Raw genomic sequence first — 22,535 nt, 5'->3', positions numbered from 1 at the left:
TTTTGCAGTTTGATGAAATGTATTAGTTGGGGAAATCTCATTAACATCTGTTAGTATAACATATTTTGTTATGATGCAAATTGCAATTTTCACTGGGACGTTTTTGTCATCTGGTGGTTTAATAATGTCATCTAGTCCCAGGAGAGTTTTGTTTTTAAATTTAAAAAAAAAAGTTTTTAGGTTTAATTAAAAGTTGAGAAAATCTCATTTCTCTTTCTAAATACAGAAGACAGCAGTAATGTATAATTGAAAGCTGCTGCAGCGGGATGGATTCCTTTTTGTCAAACCATGTAGCGAAATCTGTTACTTGGCAATTTAATCAACGAATTAAATCAGGAGTAGAGTTACGCTGAGGCCTACAGTACAAATGTGAAACTATGAGCTACATCGAGGATCACTGCTTCTAGAAAACGCACTAGAAGAGCAAAAATCTGTTGTTCATTCATTCGTTTATTTTAAAAAAGACTCGTCCCAAATCCATTTTAGTCACAAATGTGTCTTTGTTACAAGGTGCAAAGGCTAACCAAACAAAAAACCTTGATTCAGAGAAAGAAAAGTGTGTGAGTGTGTCATATGGACATATTGATAGCTGTGCTGCACATTTTTTTTGGTTTGAAAAGCTGCATGTCAGCAGTTAACAGAGCCAGATTCTCCTCACCACAGAGGCTGGGCAAGTTCTGTTCTTAAGTACGTCCTTCTCGCCCCCCTTCCTACGCTCCTTTAACTTTGCATCACTTTTCTGCATTTCAGTTATTCACTAGTTCTCATGCAACTCAATGCAAAAATTGTGTAAAAGGTATAAAAAATGGTGTGCTTTTTTGTCTCTGGAAGGAGAAGGTAGAAAATGGTTGAAAGGAAATAAAAAGAAATACCTCCAGATACGGCAGATATGACTGTACTGTCTGAACTCTTAAGGCGGGTTTATAGTGTTCTGATCTCCTCATAATCCACTTCATCACATTGAAGGCTGCTAATTTCTCAGGTTAGAGTATTTCAGAGCATCATCAGTGAGGGAGAGAAAAAAAGCAGGAAGATGGAGAGGAAATAGAAAGTGGGCCAAAGGACTTGCAGACCAGAATCAGCAATGAGGCTCTTAGTGACGTTAATGTTTGAGAGAGAAAAAAAACAACAAAACCTCTGTATAGATTTAACTTTAGTTATAAAGCCTACGCTTTCACCCAACATAATGAGAGGAAAACCAACATGAGTATGACACAGATTTAGGAAACCAACAAAGATAAAGGGATCATGACGATAAAATCAAAAACCGAGGAGATAACGAGAGCGTGGCGATGAGTCAGACTTGCAAAGTTGCAGAGATTGAAACGGATAAGAAAAGCGTAGAAGATGATTTCAAGGAGACGCAAAGCATACATTGTGCTGAATAATGCGGTGCTTTTAAACGTGGAGGACAAAGACTAGAAAGTTAGAGCTGAAGGCCCAAGGTACTGTAGTTCCTTTAAAACAGGATTGGTTAAAAAAAAAAGAAGGAGAAATTGGATGAAAAATAAAAGTGAAAATATTATGGGTATTTCTTGTAGCAACCAGCTTTTTCAGGCGTTGCATAATAAAAGTTGTAGCATTTGTGTTTTGCCTGAAATTGCAGCATTCATATTTCTAAATTATTTTTTTTTTTTTGTAACTTTATTTCTCCGTATTTTATGTGGTGTTTTTAAATGCATCATGGATTTTGAAAGGGTAGGAACTTAGGCTGCTTGTTTTCCCAGATACTCATTAGCCAACAGACATTTTGCTATTAACTTACACACTGCTACTAGCTAATGGCAGCTAGCATGCTAATATTAGCATATTTGTGCTAATAAATGAGAAAATGGACTGGTCAAAGGGGGKGGATGTAGAGGAAATTATTTGTTCAGTCATTATTTGGGTTGTGTGGATGTGTTTTATGGGTACTTACAGCTAATATGCAAATATTGACATATTGGCTTAAGGAAATTGTTGCTCTATGTTGTTCTTAGAAGGCTGTGTTGCAGTTCCTCCAATTAGTACTTTGATTTTTTAAATAATTGTTTTCCCCTAATGTTAATTTATCCAGTAAACATTAGCATTTAAATTGCTGTAAGCTAATGTAGTCAACATACAAGCATTAACAAGTTAGTTAGCATTAACTGAGAAGGAGAACAATGTACGGCCTGGTACATGTGGCAGTCCTGTGGGATATTTTATCCAGTTTATGTAGATATTTGAGGGGCGTTCATACCATACAGTGAGTCTATACCCTAATTCCTCTACAGTTGGACAATCCCTGTTGTAGCAATTTTCCCTTGCTGATTTCACCTGCTCCCAAAGTTACCTTTTGCATGTTATGTATGTATATTTTTTTCAGGTCTGTTCTCGTGACCCCAGCGGAGCTTTGATTTCTAATAAATTTTCTCCCGAATGTTAATTTGCCCGAGAGAAGTTCTGCTGAGTTCTGTGATTTCCAGCAGTGTTCCCGTTTTTATTCCCAGCGATAAGCCGAGCCCTCCCGGTGGTTATGCACCTCGGCTGGAGCCGCTGAGGGCTGCTCTAATGGCTCTTAAACTGTGAGCAGAATGTCGAGGGAGGAAAAAGAAATACCTTTTAGATTAGATTTTCCAAACCTGTTATGTTTGTTTTTCGGCTATAAAATATGGATTTGAGTCGGTGCTGGCAGTACTCCAGTGGGGACACTTTGGACCAACGGTACCACAGGGAATGTTTGCAGAGTCAAAATAGCACTTTCACAATGTCAGTCAATGACTACCTGCAAAATATGTCAACTCTTGTTTGTAGTGTATGCGCCAACACAAAACCGTAGAGGAGCCAGAGAGTAAAAATAGTTCTAGGAGGGTAACTGTTGTGCAAAATGTACACTTTGTGTGTGTTTATGCTTCCATTTGGGTGTCTCCTGCTTCTAAAACCAACCAAAGTACTAAAAAATGAACCCAAAAACACTCAATGGCATTTAGTCCATGTTTTTGGTGTCTGGAAAACAAGCCATTTCAAAAACCTCCCAATTGACGGGCACTGTGCCGTTACCTGGCAACCCAAGCAGAGCTACAGCATGTTTGTTCACCGGGTTTTACCACTGTATGCACTGTACAATGGCTACTGGAAAAGACTTGCATTCTTGTCAGTTGTGCAGGAGGCTCCACTTCTGCTTTTCAAAGATATACGGCTGCAGAAATACACTTCTGTCTGCAAGTCATTTTCATGTGTGTGAGTGTAAACATTAAGTTAGGGAGGTGTGGACCGTAGCAGCTTATTTGGATTTAAAGTGACAAGAGCTCAAAGTAGGCAGAACAACAGACTAAAACCTCATTATCTGAGAATGATTTTATGATATCGAGGACAAAACGACTTCCAACATGAGTCGTGAGAATCTTGCTGTGATTCCCACTCCATTTACTTCTTTGTTTCTGTGTGGAGTTTTTTTGAATTTCCATATTGTCATTTTTGTGGGTTTTACTTATTTATTTATTTTTGGATAATCTTCTCTATGATCTCTACGTTGCCACCCCTAGCAAACAACACGTGCTCGTCTCTCCCAAACATCCAGTAAGACCAGAACTTAAGTCTCATCCAGACCTGCATGGGTTCCCAGGTTCTGTCAGAGCATTATTTTCATCTCCTCGTGTTTCCTTGCGTTACCGTAATCCGTTTCAGGAGCACGTCTACTCCAGCCTTTCTAACGCTGCACAACAAAACCCCCAAAACAACATCACTCTGACTGATGTCGGTTTCTTTCTTCTTTCTTCTTTTTTTTCTTGGGATGAAAAATGCCTGCAGTGAGGCGCAAGAAAAATACAGCAGCGAGAGAGAGAGTGAAGACAATCGACAAGAGAGGAATCTGGGAAGGAAGATGGAGGATTTTATTTAGACTTGACAGACCTCCATGAGTTTATTCTTTTTCTTGGGAAGGTTTGAAACTTGTTTGACTCCTTCAAACAAGGGGAAGTGTTACAATCACAAATCTGTCAATATAAACACAAACTCTTTTACCAGTCATGCCTACTAGCATTTGAATGATGTAATAATTAGCTGGAGCATTTTTGGTTTGCATTCAGTAGGCAGAAGTTTACTGGAATTTTGGCCCATTCTTCCTCACACAACCAGTTTAACTAAGTTAGGTTTTTAACTATCTTCGGTTTTTCCTTATGTCATTTTCCATTTAAAAGAACGATGGGCGCCCAAAGTTGAACTCTCTGGCAGCGATGTTGAGATGTTGCTTTAATGTTTTTCAATAATCTTCTTTCAAAATGACGTTTTATGAAACGTACCAGTCACTCCTGTCACACATCATGACACTGCCACCCTCGTACTTCACAGCTTCCTTTTTTTATCAGACCATAGAAACATGTTCAACAGTTGATACTTTTGTGTTGTGGATTAACGTATTAGAGCAGTGGTGTCACACTCATCTTCCTTTTGGGCCAAATCAAGGCCATGAATGCTCTTAAAGAGCCGGTTACACCAGAATGTGGTGATAAAACCCGTTTAACTGTTGAAATATAAATAAACTCTTAAAATTAAATAATATTGAAGATCTTTTCAGTCCCTCCAGGATTTCACATTTGTTTTTGTGATTTTCTTTTTTGCAATAAAAGTGTCTGTGTTTGTAATTTAGAAACATATGCGCTTATGTACGACGGTAAATGCAACTTTTTGATACTCGCTGTATCATTTTTATGGATTATAGCTTCTGCTTTTCAACAGAGGAGGACTACATTGAGAGTCTCATGCAAAATAATGTTCAGGCTGATGCAGCTGTTTAGTAGAAGAAATACTGCCCCCTGCAGGTGGGAGTAAACCGTCCAATGTTTTTTACATTTTTGTGAAAAATCTGCATTAAACTCACAATTACGCATTAGCGCGAAAACGTTCAGTGATTTGTTGATTTTGTGTGAATTTCCAGGATAATTCACAAGAAACTGGAGGGACTAATTGATGCAATTTGGCAGAAATCAGATAAAAACAGCTTTGAATTGATTGATAAAATAATATCTAATAGACGGTTCTATTTATGTCTCTTTTTAGAGCCTAGAGTGCCACATAAAAAGCTACAGTGGGCCAGATTTGGCCCACAGGCCTCGAGTTTGACACAAGTGAAGTAGCGGCTTAGAAAGCGATGACATCATCATCCTTTAAAGAATATAAAAGTAAATATTTTGGTCCTTATCCTGGCATTTAGCTAAACTAAATAATTTCAACTAACCTAAACTGGGAAAACTTTAGTCTGGCGTGTGAAATAAAGAGATAAAAAAAAAAAAAGATTATTTGCCTTTTTATGCAGTTTATGTAAATATCTAGTTTCAGCTGCTGTAACACACTATCTCGTTGTGCTGCTTCTGACCGTCCGCAGTGTTTGTTTCCAAGTCGACGCTGTGCTAATGTCTTTATCCTTACCGCTCYGATAAGCACACACACGACTATTTCACAGCGTGCTAATCAAAAGAGAATTGCTCTAATGCATGTTAGAAAGCCTGCTGACGATCTCAACTGTGAGATTAACGGCGAGGAAATATTCATGGCTCCTCTTGATGGCAGCGCTCGGGTCACAGCTGCTTTCCTGGGCGTGTTGCTATAATTTCCTTGTCGACAGATTGACGGCGCTTTCTTATTTTCTTTGTTGTATTCGATTTGTTTGTTTTTTTAAACAAAAGAACAACTCGATAAAGCTGCATTTGTTTGTTCTTTTTTTATTTAGCCGTGAGGAAAAATGACAAATCTTTTTGCTCTGCTCTGTTGTTTGCTTTTAATCTGAGCATGGAAGTAAATATATTTGATAAAAATTAGATCACTGTAAGGCAAAGCAGATTATTTTCTGGTGTATTTGTCGTCTCTTCAACATTTTTTGAGAATTCATAATAAGTTTATTTCATTGTTAAAGTAATAATTACTCTGTCCAGTTAGAGCGAAGTCGACCCTGCGATTCGATTTGTTGTTCTTCTTTGCTCCCAAAGAGTTACATCGGCAGGCCTCATCCTGCATGTGATCCAGTTTTGCGAAGCCATCAGAACTTGTTCAAAGGCTTAAAAAAAAAAAAAAAAAAAAAAAAAAACGAAAAGATGATAAGAGGAGACATTGTCCTACATATATATTTATTTTCTGTAAATGATTGGCACTCCCTGCTGGCAAGCAACCAAAGACTAGTCTTTTTCATCCTCCGTTCCTGTTCCTCATGTTCCGTTCCGAGCGGTTTCTCTCTTTTATTAATGTGAATAATCCTTTTGAAACGTATCGTTTCATAATGTGTCAACATCAAAACGTCGCTTCCCCCCTTTTCCCCCCCATTTTTCATGAATTTGCTATGTCCTATCGCAACCCGTCCTGTTGTTGAAGCAATCCTAGTTCATTTCACCACTTACACTTCCTTTTCTCTTTCTGTGTTGCTTTGTTTTTGTTTTTCGGTTTTACTTTTTTGGTGTAAATTCACTCAAATGGGAAAGAATCCAAAGACGTTCCCAAGATGATGTGTCTTAAATGTTTCCCTTGCTTCTTCCAGGACTCTGACGGAGCTTCTGAAGCAGCCGGGCGAGGCAGGAGTGGTGGATGGAGCTGGGATTCATCATCCCATCGGGACGAACGGCATCACGGCCAGAACCATGCGCACCAACAATGGTAGGGCTGGGGTTTGATGGTCCTTCTATCAGAGTCTGTCATGCTACATGCCATAACAGAGTTGCAATGAAAATAACTCAACCATGTCATTAAATATAAGCAGGCGCTCTAATAACACAAAAAGTCCTTTTCAGTTCAACAAACACATCAACATCTCAGGAACGAGGAGCTGTTTTACATTTTATGCCGCTCTCTGTTGTGTCATTGAGGAAATGTTTCTTCGAAATGCCTTTGCTGCGTCTCTTTATGCCATTTCAAATTGGAAACCTCCATCATGGCTACGGCCTCCTGGCAGATTAGGCACATTGATCTCGGGCTGGTTGGAGGGAGAATGAATGCAGTTGCTCCATCCATTCGTCTTCGAATTGTCAACTTTCACCGTCTACTTTTCCTTTCACAGCAAATTTTGAATGTGTCAATTTAAAAAAAAAATGCAATTAGGCCTCCTTTAGACGAGGAAGTGACAATTAGTAAGCGTCTCTGTAAAAAATATGCTGCAGCGGTAACGTCCGAGTGACTCTGTGACATGGTTGTCATGGAGATGAGAGCCCACATTGCTGTGGTGCATCTGGTGAGCTATGGGGGAATTTTTCTGCCATAATTCGAAAGCAGGATTACATGTCTTTTGTTCTCAAAACTTTTAATACTTTTGCTTACATTTTTATTTTGAACGCAGGTCTTCATGTCTTTCTTCTCCAAGCTTGTAATGCTTACTCAAACTTTTCTCCTCGCGCTCTTGCAGAACTCTCTGCTCACTTGTGAAACATTCTCTGCTTGCTTTTGCAACCGCCTTTTTGCATTGTCGCCTGGCAACCTCTCAGCCAATAGAATGAAAGTGTTGTACTGGGTGCGTTTGTTTCTTCCTAGCGGGTGTGCCTGTGTGGCTACTATTGATTGAAGCAACCTGCGCCACCCACTGGATGCAGGGAGTTGGTTGAGTGAACAAACTCCTGCCTAAGATCAGTAGCTATTAGCAATCAGTAGTGGTTAGCGTAGCATGGAGCAGAAAGCCGAGGCATTTGTTTCGTCCTACATCCAGGGGGCGGCGCAGGTTGCTACAATCGACAGTTGCCACACAGGCACACCCGCTAGAAGCAAAAAAACACACCTTGTACAACACTTTCATTCTATTGGCTGAGAGGTTGCCAGGCGACGGTGCATTTTTTTGTTCTAGAAGCAAACAGAGAATAATTCCTAAGCGAGCAGAGAATCCAAGCAGAGACAAGTCTTGAGCACGAGGAGGAGGTTTGAGTACAAGCACTACAAGTTTTGAGAAGACAGTCGTGAAGCCCTGCTTTCGAATTAAAAATGAAAGCAAAAGTATTAAAAGTTTTGAGAACAAAAGACATTATGGCAGGAAAATTTCCCCATAAAGGACCGGCTAGGTGTGGAATACATAGATACACAGACATGGCGCTGTTGGCAGCTGCACATAATCTCAACGGCATCATTAAATTGTTGTGAACCCTTTTACAGTAGTATGCATAATTATGATTGCAATAATCATCAAAAATGTAAATATAAATTTTAATTTTTGATTTAAATTAAATCATTCTCAAGAGGAATCTCAAAATCTGAAACAAAGACAACAATATTATCTTTTTGGCATCAGTAGCTACAAAATTAAGTCAAACTGAGTTTTTTAGTGCCTCTCATTTGCACAAATGATTTGAAAACATTTTGTCACCTCGAAACTACAAAATTTGTGGAATTTTATCAGGATATTTAGCAACAAACCAGCACATAGCAGTGCAAATTTTGCTCAGAATTTACTCAAAATCTTTCAACTTCGGCTTCATTCGACTTTGTCTGAGCAGCAATTAGATTCTCAAATGGGTTTTGACTGGACCTTGAAAACAAATAAAGTACATTTTCACACAGCAGTTTTGTGCCAAACTGCAGGCATTTGTTCTCTAACAAAGAGTAAGGAAAGCTGAATGGAAACGAAATGAAAACTGCATTTCATTTTCCTTCCATGTCATAGTTCTGTACTACTTTGTCATCTAAGATGTCAAAAACACAGAAGTGCAGTTTCAATGTGAAGTAATGGGAAAGATTTCAAGAAAATACCTTCACGAGGTCATGTATGTGAGAGAGAAAGAACAATGACCTATCTCTTTCCCATCTTCACAACACATGGCTGCGGTGTATTTCCTACAAAATGGCTTTCTGAGCTGGTAAAGGTTCATGAATCAACCTGATGGAGAGCAGACAGCGAAGCAACGACTACGTAGACGGCAGAAGAGCTGCAATAATAAAACAAAAAGTCACTAATCTGATCATTTGTTGGCGTCTCTGCGGAGGATTCTGGCGCATGACACTGCGTGCTCTTTAAATAATCTCAGAGTCACAACTCGCTGACAGGAGAGACGCTTATTCCCTCTGACGCCCTTTATTTACATGATTGATCACCACGGACACCATGAAGACACGGAAGTGTTTACAATTCTAGGAAACGCTCCCCTCGACACCGACTCATGTTGCTCTCAATCATCACTTCTCAGTTCCTGCCCCCTCGTTCACTCGCTCACACACAAACAAACAAAAACACACACACACAGAGAGAGGGACAGAGAGAGAGAGATGCGTCTTCTGCAGCTGAGGAGGAGCGACGGACACGCAGGTCATATTTAATTAAGATGTAATTAGCGGCTCCGGCTCCAGACCCACAGAGGGATAACTGTGTGACCCATCTGTCTCCATCTTCCTCTTGATGCTTTGACCACCACACACACACACCACCACACACACACACACACACACACACACACACACACACACACACACACACACACACACACACACACGCACACACGCTCACACATGCACACACGCTCAATATAACCCCCTGATTCTTCTGCAAATTGAGGCTTAAATTAGTGGGCTTATTTTCCGACGGCTCGTATGTAACAAACCCGGCGGCGTGTTCAGAGGACAAACACCCGGCGCCGCCGCCTCACAGTTGTGCACTTCATAAGTTTGGCTCGTATCAATATGTGATAGATACATAAACGCCTCCACACTTGAGAGTTTTTTCCATCTGAGCCAGCAGTGAAGCTGGTGGATGCTAAGAAACCTGCTGCTTTTTTCATTTAATTTTATTTTTTTTGTCGCTTTAAGAGGAAAAACGTGATGTTTTATTCGCTCTGCTCAGGTTCAGATGTAAATGATCCACGTCTTTATTTCCCATCTTAGCAAACTCACGCTTTTTGCGTACAATGTTTATCTTCGCTCAGGAGGATGGGGAGGAGGACCAAAAAAAAAAAAAAAACTTCCACTTTCATCCTCCCACACATGATTAAAACAAGATTTTGGCCTCATTTTCACCTCTCTCTCTCTCTGCTTATTAACATCCCTCGTTCTTCTGTTCTGCCCTTTCCTTCCCTCTGTTTCTTTCTTTCTCTTGAATTCTTCCTTTTGGCTCTTCTTACCTCTCCTGTCGCACATAAAAGAACATCGGTTTTGTTCTTTTATGTTCTGCATTATTGGCGTTTAAGCACAAGCTTCCCTGAGAGCCAAACCCTCTGCAGCTCAAGATAAAGCGTGCAAGCAGTCAAAACGACTGAGACGCGTCACCAACCACTGCAGCGTCGCTACCAGACGGAGTCGACTGCACAGAAATATTTCCAGAAATGTGCAAAACTGTTTTTGGGCTACAGAATCGTAATCGTTTCATTTGCGCTCTGTAAGAGTGCATTCCCATTCGTCTCTTCACTGCTCTGCTCTTTATGCTTTTAGATTTTATGTTTCTTCTTGTGCCTTTCGTTGCTACTTTGAGTCCTGGTTCAGCCTGAACCAGATTATGTGGTTACAGTCGAAACAAATCAGGCCGACATGTTGCTTTGGAAAGCTGCTTTAACGCAGCTTTTTATGGAAAAGTCGCCCCGACCACATATGCAGCGCATCTACTTTGCTGTTCATGTGCATAAATGTACTTTCCGTATTGGAAAAACATTTTTTGTTGCTGTGACGTAATCTTCTGAAAAACCGACTGTATTATCAACTGTTAGCCATAATCAGCTAAATAAACAGAAATCCTTAAAATATGATCAAATATTCTATATCAGTTTTTCACTTCAAGTTGAAATATTGCGATAAATGGACTTTTTAAATGATATTCTAATGGATACACTTATGTTTAATTTGGATTTTAAGCCCCTTTTACGGCTTGAAGTGTGTTTGGAGGACACCTGGAGGTCATTTAAGCATATTTTAATGAACAATAAAAATACTACATAAGGAAGCAAATGAAGAAGAAGCTGTGAAATCAAGGATAAACAGGGGAGACATGCGGAGGGGAACTGACAACCGCCAGGATCAGATGAAGACATCCTCATCCTGCTGTGTCAGCTGTCATATAATCACCTCTTAATTAAACACGTTTAATCTGCCAGGCCACTTAGGTCACTTATTGAGGGAGGGTGGAGGAAGCTCTGGGGCGCCGGGATCCGTGTTTACAAGTGAGACTTAAATTATAGTGATAATTAAGAAGAAAAAAAAAGAATGTTTGATTTAGCACAGGTTAAGAAAGTGCAGTCGAGTGCCAGAAGCAATTTAGCAAAAATCGTAAAAGGAAAAAAAAAGAAAAAAAGAAGCAAAACTGAACATTTTATGTAAGATGGAATATTACACATGGAAAAGATAATCAGCTGAAAATCCACTTATCAGTCTGTGCATGCTTAAGATTCTGCCGCTTGATGGGAAAAGATGATATGAAAGTGTGAAGAATGTCTGAAAATTATGCCTCACATGAGCTGAATGGCCAGAATTAAGATTTATTTTAGATGCTTCTTGTTCTACTTTTTCTTTGCTAAAAACGAGGCAAATTCACTGGACGAGAGCACAGCTTCTGATTCAATTCAGCTTATTTATGCAGCAGAGATTGCTGAAAACAACTCTCTCTCTCAGGACAAACAGATCTAGTTCACATCTAGTCAGTCTAACAGTTTAATCTGTTGGATTGACGTTGAAGCAATCGCTTTATCCTGAAGATGCGTGAGGCGACAGTGGAAAGGAAAACCCCGTTTTAACTGTGACTGTGGTCTTTGTAAGTCGAAACCCGACATTTCCCAACATCCTGAAAGACGCACGTATCACTGCATGACGTGTTGAGCAACACGGAGTGGTGAGACCGTATAGACGGCGAACTCAAAGTCATGGTGTATATTTTAACCTTCACATGTGAGTTTTTTTTTTCAGAATACACACTTTTGAAGATTTAAAATATGTACGCTTCTTCACATTTGGTAACCTTACAACCACAAACTTTAATTTATTTTGTTTCGTTTCACTTCTCCAACACAAAGCGGTGCCTTGATTTGGAACGCCAATCTGAAAAGTGTGGCATGTGCGTGCTTTTAGTCTCCTTTACTCTAATATCGCTGAATAAAATCTAGTGGTAGAAGACTTAAATCAGGAGCAGAAAAATCACCTTGCAACAGAGCAGGAACGCTAAACATATATATTCTAGATGAGGGCATGTGTCAGAGTGGCTCAGTCAAAGTCCGGTTGAGCTCTTATGTTTACAGAAGCATCTGCTCTAACAATGGGCAAAACAAATCAGGTCGAACAAAAACCCAAATCTGAAATCAAAGTTCTGATGTATTCTCAGCGTTATCTTTAGAACATCAGTTTGTTTGTTTAACATCAACGTTGGTTTTATAGTTTAATAATCAACAGTTTTATGGTTAAAATATTGGAGTTTGTGACTAATTCATTCGTCTGGATTATCCTGCTACTGCATGCAATGTGACTGGGCGCCATTAAGAAGAGCAGTGGAAAAAGTTTCTCACAGCAAAGTTAGCTCTTCCTAATTGTGATTAAAACCATAAGCTGTTGCCCGTAGCGATTCAGTTATGAATTAGAAATGCTGGACTTCCCGGAAAGGAGGAGGGGCCGGAGTGCTGCTGCGGCCATTTAATCAGCTGATGTCTAAATCCTGAGTGTATTTGATACAGGAGTTGATGCGCTGCAGCGGCTCGAAGCAGTTTAAAGAACGACTGAGGAGAAAATAAAACGAGCAAGTTGTCAAGTTTTTTTCTTTTTTGTCTTCTTGTGTTTCCTGCCTATAAATAATTCTCCTTATCTGGCCGACACACATTCCTCTGACGACAATGAGCTCCATTTTTAATGCAGGTGCATTTCAATGGCGCAGAAAAGGTGGACTAAGAGGCAGAAATGAGTCAGACTGGCCGGGGAGGACGGGYCCGGCGCGGTTGGCGACGTCTGATCCCACGATTAATTTGGTGAAACGGGAAAGTCTTTGTGTGGATCGAGTATTGTCGAGAACAAAGAACCTGAGGAGAGGACCGAGGGACAGATAGGAATCACGCAACCGRGGAGCGAGAACAAGTAACAAATTAGCATTTAAATTTGTCCGAATAAGACGAGCGCTGACGCATTGGCAGTTTTTTTTTTCGTTTTTTTTTGCCACATTCTTGACAACTTGGCAGCTTTTCTCATAACTATACACTTTAAAAAAAAAAAACGTTTCTCTAAATTGCAGACGTATTTTACTCCACGCAACGAATCCGTAATTGTAACCAGCTGCTACTCGAGACTAAGAAACGATTATAGCTGTGAAACGAGCACAGTCGTTTCAAGAACTGATCGTTTTGCCATTAAAATGAGTAAACGCGGATATGCTAATATCCAGACAAGTCCAAACGTGCMGACTTCCTTTTCCTTATAACATCACCAAACCAAATCTGCATGTGTTCATAGAGACTGTATTTCCAMAGATGATATGTTTTTTTCTGCTCTTGTTGAGGTAAATTGCTGTAAGATACTGTAACAGCAACATATTTGCGTGTGAAACGACTCTAAAGCGTTATATTGCCGAGGTAAGCGCTGCTTCAAATCACACATTTTTCTCTGATTTATCTAATTCTCTGACACGGCAATCGGAGCGGTGGGTATTTTGGGGCTCAGCCGTCTTTGTTGAAGTCACTTAAAACCAAAGTGGGATGAGATTTGTTTTYCAAATCAGACCACGGATATTGCAAACTGTCTTTTTGTTTTGTTTTTTTTCTTTCTCGACGAAACCGTATGTTTAAATGGGACCTGCATTAAGACAAATAATCCTTATCCAACGTCCCCTGCTCGCTGGGATTTCTCATAAACAGATTTTAAATCGAGAGTTAACAAAACTTTTGTGGTTTCTAAGCGGCTAAACAAAGACAGGAGAAGTCGTGAACTTTTAATGAACTGAGAAAAACGGTGAGTGGTGCAGAGGGGGGGAAAACCTGGAGGAAGGAAAACAAGATTTTTGGAGGGTTTCCTTCCCTCAGAACAGATTTACGTTGTTCTGTTATGCGTTGCCCGAGTCTGAAAACGAGGTTTCAAGAGTCGGGTTGAAAATGTCATGCCAGAAGATTATTGATCCCCAGTTGGTTAGAGGGACTCCATTAGAATAATCCAATATGTAATTTATAAAAACATAACATTTGGGCCGTTTAAGGGCAGAATATGCATCACAGCTTCCTTTTCGATTTGACTTTCTTTAAAATAGTTTCTGTTAGATCAGACGATTTAGTGCCAACAAAATATTTACTGTTCGATCCTGTTTTTGTCTTTGGCTGATGTGATGAAAGCCCATCCTGTCGTAGAAATTCGTGATTGTTTTTTCGTCAACGGTGCTTCTACTTTAGTATTTTTGACGTGTAATCTGGCAGCATCCGTGTCAGATTGCAGGATGTTAAGACTTCCAGCACCAACTCACTGACTGTCATCATGATTTTGGTAACAACTYGTGACGACTAGTTAGCCTCGGGTTGGATTATTCTAAGCTGATTACAGATGGTTTGAAAAAAGATTGAGATTGGTGAAAAGTCTTAATTGTGAATAAAAGTTTTAAAAAATCGTAGTTTTTTTTGTTTTGTTTGTTTTCCCACAAAATATTGCTAAACTCTCATCTCATGTCTGGAAGCRTCGTTGCTTCGCTGCAAGAGAGACGGAGGAAGACAGGATTGATCCAAAGATAGAAGAGACGACATGCAGCTGGGGGACAGCTGGTCAGCTGCGCTTTCTCCACTGCTACGGTGTGGAGCGCATGCTCTGAGGACAGCTACCTTACTCCACACACACACACACACACACACACACACACACACACACACACACACACACACACACACTGCATTTATAACAACGTCTTAAAACGCCTGCAGTTGTTGAATCCATTGTTTGAATGATACTTATGTGACTAGATTTCTTTCTCCCAAAGGCTCATGCATATCTTTACATACATTCCTGACTATCCATGTAGGTTTCTCTTTTCACAGTAGAGGAGGTTGTYTGGAAATGAATAAAAGTTAACTGGAGAGACAACAGAAATGACCACATGTGTAAACTGTACAGGGATAACAAAATAAAAAACAGATGGCAGGACGGAGAACAGGAATAAAACTGGGAGTAAAGACAGAGAACAGGGAGGTCCAATGAGTCCCACTTAAAGATGCAGAGGAAGGCGATTGGTCATCGGCACATCAGTAAAAGAATATTTAATTTCTCCTGACAACTGGATCCAATAAATTTGATTTAAACCGATGCACACCGTTGCTTTGTGTTTTCAATGTTGTAATGGATATCGCTGATGTGTCGGTGAACTCCGGCTCCCTGTGACCTTGAGATCACGGGACAGCTCTGTCCATCGTCTGCACCTTGCAGAGTCGCGGCGGGGATGATGCCTACCTCCAGCGGTCATTGGACAAGAGACGGGGTGCAGCCTGGACAGGCTACCAGTCCACACACACACTCACACCTAAAGACAACTTAGAGACACCAAATAACTTCACTGCAGGCTGACGAACCCCCGCATGCACAGGGAAAACAGCGAACTCCATGCAGAAAGACCCCAGGCCAGGAATTGACACAAAGAACTTACTTTGCTACAGTAAATAAAAAATAAATAAATAAACACACAAATGTTAAAATTGAATGAAATTTCCTTTCACTTCTCTAAATTAATCATTTATTGTGACCTCTTATTGAGCACATCTGACCATAAGATCTGCTTTTATGTGAAMATATTTGAACTTTCAGCCTGCAAAGATGCTCCAGTGTGATGCTTGAGGCTAAAGAAGTGATTATTACTCAGAATGTGTCTTTTCCGTACGCATAAAACAAAACTGTTTTAACGGCGACATGGACGTTAGATTTCATGCGCCAGATTCATTATTTGCTTCAGATACTGTACGTGCGCATATTTTAATCCCCGTCTGAATGCGCAAACGCCAGCATGCTAGTAGAAAATGCCGAGCTAAACGGGGTGAAACGACAAACAAATGAATCGGTGCATTGTTTTTCAGGCTATATTCTATCCATAAAACATTCTCGTGACATTAATGCGTCTMCGGCTCTGTAAAGGCGTCAGTTGTTCCAAACGGGTCAACCCTCAAAAAGAAGCGACCGATCTGAGCGAAAAGGGAGGATGAGCGTCTGCTTCTTCTCCTGCTGGAGGTCTTTTTCTGAATAAATGGGAGGATTTGCCTTTGCGGGGCGAGGTGGAAGCAAAAGAAAGCAGAGGGTTTAGGAATAAACGGGGGCAAAGGGAAAGGTGCAGACAGGATGAACAGCGGCGGAATCGAAACAGGAGAAGGAGCGCCGGGGGAGCCTGCAGAACGAGTGTAAAGGGAAAAGACGTGCTATGAGCTGGAGTGTGTGTGTGTGTGTGTGTGTGTAGGTGTGTGTGTGCAAGTGTCTGTGTCAGAGAGACTATTTGTTTACATCTCTGCATCCCTGATTTCCGTGGATTGTTATCACAGTGCCACATGGGGCCAGTGCCAATTATATCCGTACTGAGCTCGTCAGTCACGCGCCAGAGACAGACGGAGTGGAAACAGGAAATAGATGGTTAGGGATTCATTAACGTGGGCGTCTTTATTAATATCACAATAAAAACAAAGTCGAGTCGGTGTCGGTTTTGAATGGATCCCTCGGTGAGCAGCTCTTCTGCCGCCCCAYCAGCCAATTATAATATATTAAATTATGTCGGGTCCTGCCAAAAACACGTAACCTAGCAACAGGCGAGGGACGCCCGCTCAAAACTYCAGAGTGACGATGCCTCTCTCACTCCACATGCATGACAACGATAAAAAGAACAAACTTCAAAACACAACCCGACAGATGAGTTGTATTTCWTWTAGACTCGTGTCGCCCTGGGCGACTGCCCATATCCCAGTTAGGAAGACGAGAGGGAAGAGGAKTTTGGGAAATCGTCTAARTACTGAGGCAGGATTAAACACAGCRCCGATCTAAGAAAAGATCACAAAATGGCTTCCCTACGCTCAGCAGCAGGTATGCATAAAGTTTATATTAAAGCAATAGAAAACGTGTTCCAGAAGTTATTTTAGGTAAGGGCCCATTCAAATATCGCAAAAATAAAAAAAAGTTAGGAAACCATGTTTTGTTTTCCCTTTGATTCAAAACTACTGCAAGAAAGAAAAGAAAAATCATTTTGAGAGGATGTTGAATGGCCCGTCACGATAACAAACGTTATCGTTTGTAATTTTTCTGGGATAAATTGTCCCAGAAGTTATCRCGATAAACGATAACACTGTTGTTATGAAACCATTTTCAAGTAGTAATAATGCAGGAACACATTCTTCCGGATCACCAAACTTTATATTCTACTGCACATTTAACACTGGAACTGGAAGACATTTTAAATGTCCAAAGTAAACAAACGAAACAGAAACGACATATAAAAYTAATCATGAAGTAAACAAAACCGCCCTTCAAAATAAGAGCTGGTCGAGACCAAATCACCAGACTGAAGACTTTTATCATCCAGTTCTTTGGCAGGAAGAGAAAAACGATACATTTATGAACGTGAAAATGATTGAGTTTGTTTTCATTTATCATACAATTACCTGATTTATTGATTATTGTGACAGGCCTAGATGTTCAGTTTCTGTTTCTTCTTCTCAGTCAGTGTTTGTTTTATTTATGTGTAACATATAACGCTTTGGTCTGTTGTTTTTCTCACACTGAAGTGCACTGAGCCGTGAGACACAGGTAAAATACAGTAAGCTGGAAAACGCACCAGAAGCTCTTATTAAGCTTGAATTTGAGGTAAATCAACCGTCTGCTGCATGTCACTGCTTGGCTCTTTAGAAGTGATAGAAAAACAGCTCAGGGAATCTCTCTTTCATTACTCTGGCATTCCGTAAATAATTATTTGAAGCCTAAATGTGTGTTGCTTGTTATGGCTAACGCTGATTTCATGAATATCCTACAAGGTTATTTTATTTGTTTCAGAGTTTTGTATCAGATATTTTTTGTGGTTTTCTCGTGCCAAAACATCAAGCGGATTGGGAAACTCTCTTCCMCTGCTGACCAACATGCTCAGTATAAATCTAGCTGGTAATTCAGTCGTCCAGAAACTTCACTGATCGATCTGTAATCCTCATCTCAGCTCCGTCCTCATTAGCTGCAGTTCTTCTCTGATCTCGGCTCGTGTTTCTTTTCAACCGCCTCACTGTTTTTTTTTTTCTTTAAAGGCAAACGTCTGTAGTTGCGGAAATGCYGACGTCGATCGCAAGCTCGTTCAACGAACCAAAACTCTGACGCTTTAATTTCAGCWCTCTGTTCTCTTGCTCTGATCTTCTGAAAGTCGACCGAGTCACCGAGGGAAAACATCCAAAATAATCTTACTAATAATTCAGGACTGTGGCAGATTACAGCAACAATGGACATCCGATATAATTACAATGAGAGCGAAGAACAAAACCAGAGTTGGCCAGCTAAGCTGGGATTGTTTGACTGGAAATGTTTGTTCATACCGAAGTGTAAACAGCACRTTGGCAGGCGGATCTCATTGTTCTGGTCTGTGATATGCCGTCACTCCTGTGGTTTCCCTTTTTTGCAGTTTCTTTCAYATCAAATGATCTCAGCAGAGATCTGCTCATGTWCAACGTATTTCAAATAATCAGTGACTCTTTAAACTCGCTAAGATGAAATCCAAATAAACACAAGAAGCAAGCGCAGCTTTTCTCAAATTCTTGTCCAKGCCAAAACAAAGAATAACAAAAATAAATAAATAAAAATGGTCCAATTAGATTTAAGAAATGGTGAAAGTCTGCATGTGGTTGATGTGCCRCGCAYCAATCCTGTGGAGCACTTCCTGCTCGGCGGATCTTAGATGAGCAGCGGCTGGGTAACTTTTAAATAAAAACCAACACTCCTTCAGGACTCGTTTTGGATAATGGTGCGATGAAGCTTCTTAAAGTTTTCTCCATGAAGTATCAGAAGGCCGAAACAGAATTAAGAAGGGTATTGAAAGGTTTTATCCACTTTGAACACTTCAGTGTTTCCACAAAATGCTCTTTGATTTGATTTCTTATTATCAGTTCCTCATTCAGTGAAACACCCTCAGGGCTTCACGCCTCCACCTCCATGTTAAACAGTCGGGCTCATCAGGGCTGCAAGCTCTCCACGTTTTTGTTGTAATTTAGATTCACTTTTATTTTAATCGGACCACAGAACATGTGTCCAAAACTTAAGGTCTTTGCTTCTCATTGGATTTCCAAACTGTGCTCTGGCTTTTTATGCTGCTATTGTAGAAACAACTTCTTCCTTTCTCAGTGGTGTTTTTGCCCATTTCAGCACAGAACACTTTATTGTCATATTCAGACATACTTTGAGCCTAGAAGATTTTTGCTTTCCAGAGTTTTATTTGGTACGATTCTGTTCCAGTTGAACAGCAGGACATGGCAAAGAAGAAACTTTAAACTGTTGAAAGTCGCACTTGACCAAACTCGTGGATGGGCGTTTGCGAACATCCTCCCCGTCATCTAAACTTGCTGCCATGTTTAATGTGACATGTAGCTCTATCATAATTTGGGGGGTGGGGGGGGAAAGCAAGAGAGAAACCCATCCATCTCCAACCAATCAGGGTGTGAAGTGGATGTGCATGTCGGCTCATCGGATGCAAAAAAACGCCCTGAAAGTCCACAAGTGGTGGTTTGAGAAGCTTTTGAACCATCCTGCCGGCAGCTCATGCATATGAAGCACTCGCATCCTGGCAGCTCTCTGGTGGCGCTATAGCAACGGAGTCAGGAGGATGGCAGCTCTGCGGTACCGTCGCAGTCGGTACAATTTTGTCGATGGTGCTGTGAAGAGCTCAAATCTCTGTCCTCTGCTGTTTATAAAGTGAGGCTAATTCACCTGCCAGAGGACACAATGTAACTCATAGAGGACCTCAGAGAACGTCCAAGCATTTACACACGAAGAGCAAGGACGCTTRTTTGAAAAAATAATAAATATAAGTTTATTTGAAATATGCTCTATTTGAAATATATTTTAAATATGTCATCAAGTGGATATACTTATTATAATTATATTAGAAATGTCAAATAAATGCATTTTTGAAAACATGCTTCCAATACTATTTTTAAGAAGTGTATTTTGGTATATGTTCTAAAAGTATATATTTTTTTGTAAAATATGCTTTAAATTCTAATTTACTAAAATTATACCTTGAATAATAGACTTTGCATGCATTTGTAAAATTTGAATGTACATTTTAAAAATATATTACAAATATACACAAACAATACTTTTCTGAAGTTGTACTTTGGGTAATATTTTTAAATAGGTTCCGTGTATATTTTAGTAAAGCTTAATAAATCTCAAAATAAATGCATTTCAATAATATTTGAAAGTACTTCGTAAATAGCGTCTAGGTATATTTCAATAAAACACTTTCCGTGTTCGCATACGTTAACCAAGTACGTCTTGATAAATCTTCTAATATTTTGTTAAAACGGCAACAACAACAAAAATGAAGCAATCCTTATAAGTGTACTGATGATCGTCTTGGCTTCAAGTACGCTAAGATTTGATACATTTAATATATTTATTTTTCATAAGGGTGTGTGTCGGTGTGTGTGTGCGAGTTTGTGCATCGATCCGTCATTTGAAGGACGCCGGAGCCCACTTTGCCAACCAGTCGTGACTCCCCAGCTACACAAACGTGCACAAAAAGCTGCAGCAGCAGCAGCGTCATCATTCACGCTGTGTGCTGCGAGAGCAGATGATTCATAAACTGCAGCACAATGGAGACAAATGGGAGTAAGCGTCAGTCCGCTCTTCATTGGCCAGATAGTTTGTTGTGCATTAAAATGTCAAGAGATGTTAAGGGGGGGCTTTTGTTACGTCTGTCACCTTCCGCCTGCAGGCATCCGGAGGGGTCAGCTGTTATAGATTGACACATTTTCACACATTTGACTTTAAAATGTATTTCAGTGGGTGAGCTGCGGCATGAGGGCTGACCGATTCTAAACGTTAACGTGCAAAATAATTTCCTCTTGCATCTAAAACGCGTATGGATCAGCTTTCCCAGCCGTTTCAGTACGAGAATAAGTGACACGTCAGACACAGAAGGCTCTCTTTTCGCAAAAAGAACTTATTTTATGAAAAGCTTTGAGGAACGAGCCACATCAAAGAGAAAATGTGGTTTTTATTACACGTCGATGTGTTTGAGCCACTGCTGGAGCTCTGATAGGTGCAGCGTGTGGTTATACATTAAATAAGAAGGATTAGCTCCGACTGCTGCAGGCCCGGTGATGGTGTTGCTGTTATGGATCCACTTAGAGGGATCCGGCTGGATTTCAGCTGTTCTGTTATAATCAAGTGTGACCCCTTTCAGGGAGGAATCGACGGCTTCCTGATTAATGCAATCGGTCAAAGGTAGCACTGGGGCTAAATGCCAACATGGGAACAGTCAGACGGACAGAAAATAACTTAGTAAGACATTAAAATCTCCAACAAGTTGAGGGGTTTTACAGACCATGTGACTGATGATGAGAATCCACAGCGATCTCTGTCTGCAAATTGTTTTAGAAATGTGAAAAAAAAAATCAATGTTGTAAGCGTCGTAGCTTAGAAGCGTCATATCTACATCGTGCAAAACGCTGCGAAGTTTATGTAACTGCTATTTAAATACCATGACCCGATAATAACGCTACTTAATCTTGTGCAACTCTAAGCAGACACTCAGTCTGGGCTGAAGAAAATTAACTCACCACAGGATGTCAAATGCTTGAAACAGCCGGTGCAGCAGCGCTGCAATTGATTTCTGATAAATAATGCTAAAAATGAACACGTAAAATGAGGAGAAGAGGAAGAGAAACACGTAAGGGTTGCGAGTGGCAATGGAGGTTCATCGAAAACCTGGATTTCAATCAAGCCGTCTTTATCTGTCAAATGAAACCTAACTGAGATGATGAGAGTCTCACTGTCCACGAAGAAGACTGAGCAGAAAATGTTTAGTTTGTGCAACTAAAGCTGAACATACAGGACTCTACAAAGTATGGACTCGACGACTAAATGCAAACACAAAGTTTTCTGGTTTTTATTTGTGAAACAATTTGAGTACCCTCACATAATTTGAATCAATCTCATAGCTGCAGAAGCGTTTCAAGGAAGGAGGGGAACAAAAAAACAACAAGGTCCATGGAGTATTAAGATGTGAGATATGTTTTAATATGACTGATTCATATTAGCAGGACTATGCAAATAACACGTAATAGAGGAGGATAAGCTTTGATAAAAAAAATAAAAAAAAAGTCATGTCTCTGAAAGTTGCTCCCACAGAGAGCTTAAATTGATGCGGTTATCACTAAAGACACAGCGGCTGAGCTGCTCTGTGTGAAAGAGTGTGTGTGTCCAAGCAAAGCAAAACAATGCTGTAATGCATCTGATTAAAATCCTTCCTCACAACAAAAAGCCGGAGCTCTTAGAAAGCAGCAGGGGAGGTCTGGGAGACACACACACACACACACACACACACACATAGAGAGAAATGAGGAAGAAGAGAGAGCACGAGCACACACCTTCCAGAGAACTAAAAAAAAAAGTCTTCATCGTGCGCGTGAAAATGACAACCCACTTGAGTGACTCATACCCTCTCCTTTAGGTGCAACACACGC

At 40.3% G+C, this 22,535-nt stretch overlaps 1 protein-coding gene and 1 long non-coding RNA gene across 4 annotated transcripts in view; one reads left to right on the top strand and one right to left on the bottom strand.

Annotated features, from left to right (window-relative positions):
* The window catches only part of LOC103468563 (protein shisa-9), a 92,059-nt gene that overhangs the window by 30,958 nt on the left and 38,566 nt on the right, over positions 1 to 22,535 (top strand). Inside the window, exon 3 of the mRNA XM_008415697.2 lies at positions 6,488 to 6,603. Within this exon, the coding sequence (XP_008413919.1) occupies positions 6,488 to 6,603 (116 nt within the window). The remainder of the gene's footprint in view (positions 1 to 6,487; positions 6,604 to 22,535) is intronic.
* The window catches only part of LOC103468561 (uncharacterized), a 58,660-nt gene that overhangs the window by 8,276 nt on the left and 27,849 nt on the right, over positions 1 to 22,535 (bottom strand). The gene's annotated exons all lie outside the window — the stretch shown is intronic.

The sequence above is a fragment of the Poecilia reticulata genome, linkage group LG8 (assembly GCF_000633615.1).
Source record: "Poecilia reticulata strain Guanapo linkage group LG8, Guppy_female_1.0+MT, whole genome shotgun sequence".
Lineage (NCBI taxonomy): Eukaryota > Metazoa > Chordata > Actinopteri > Cyprinodontiformes > Poeciliidae > Poecilia > Poecilia reticulata.
Note: the sequence above shows the minus strand (reverse complement) of the source record. Positions and strands in the feature narration are given on the sequence as shown.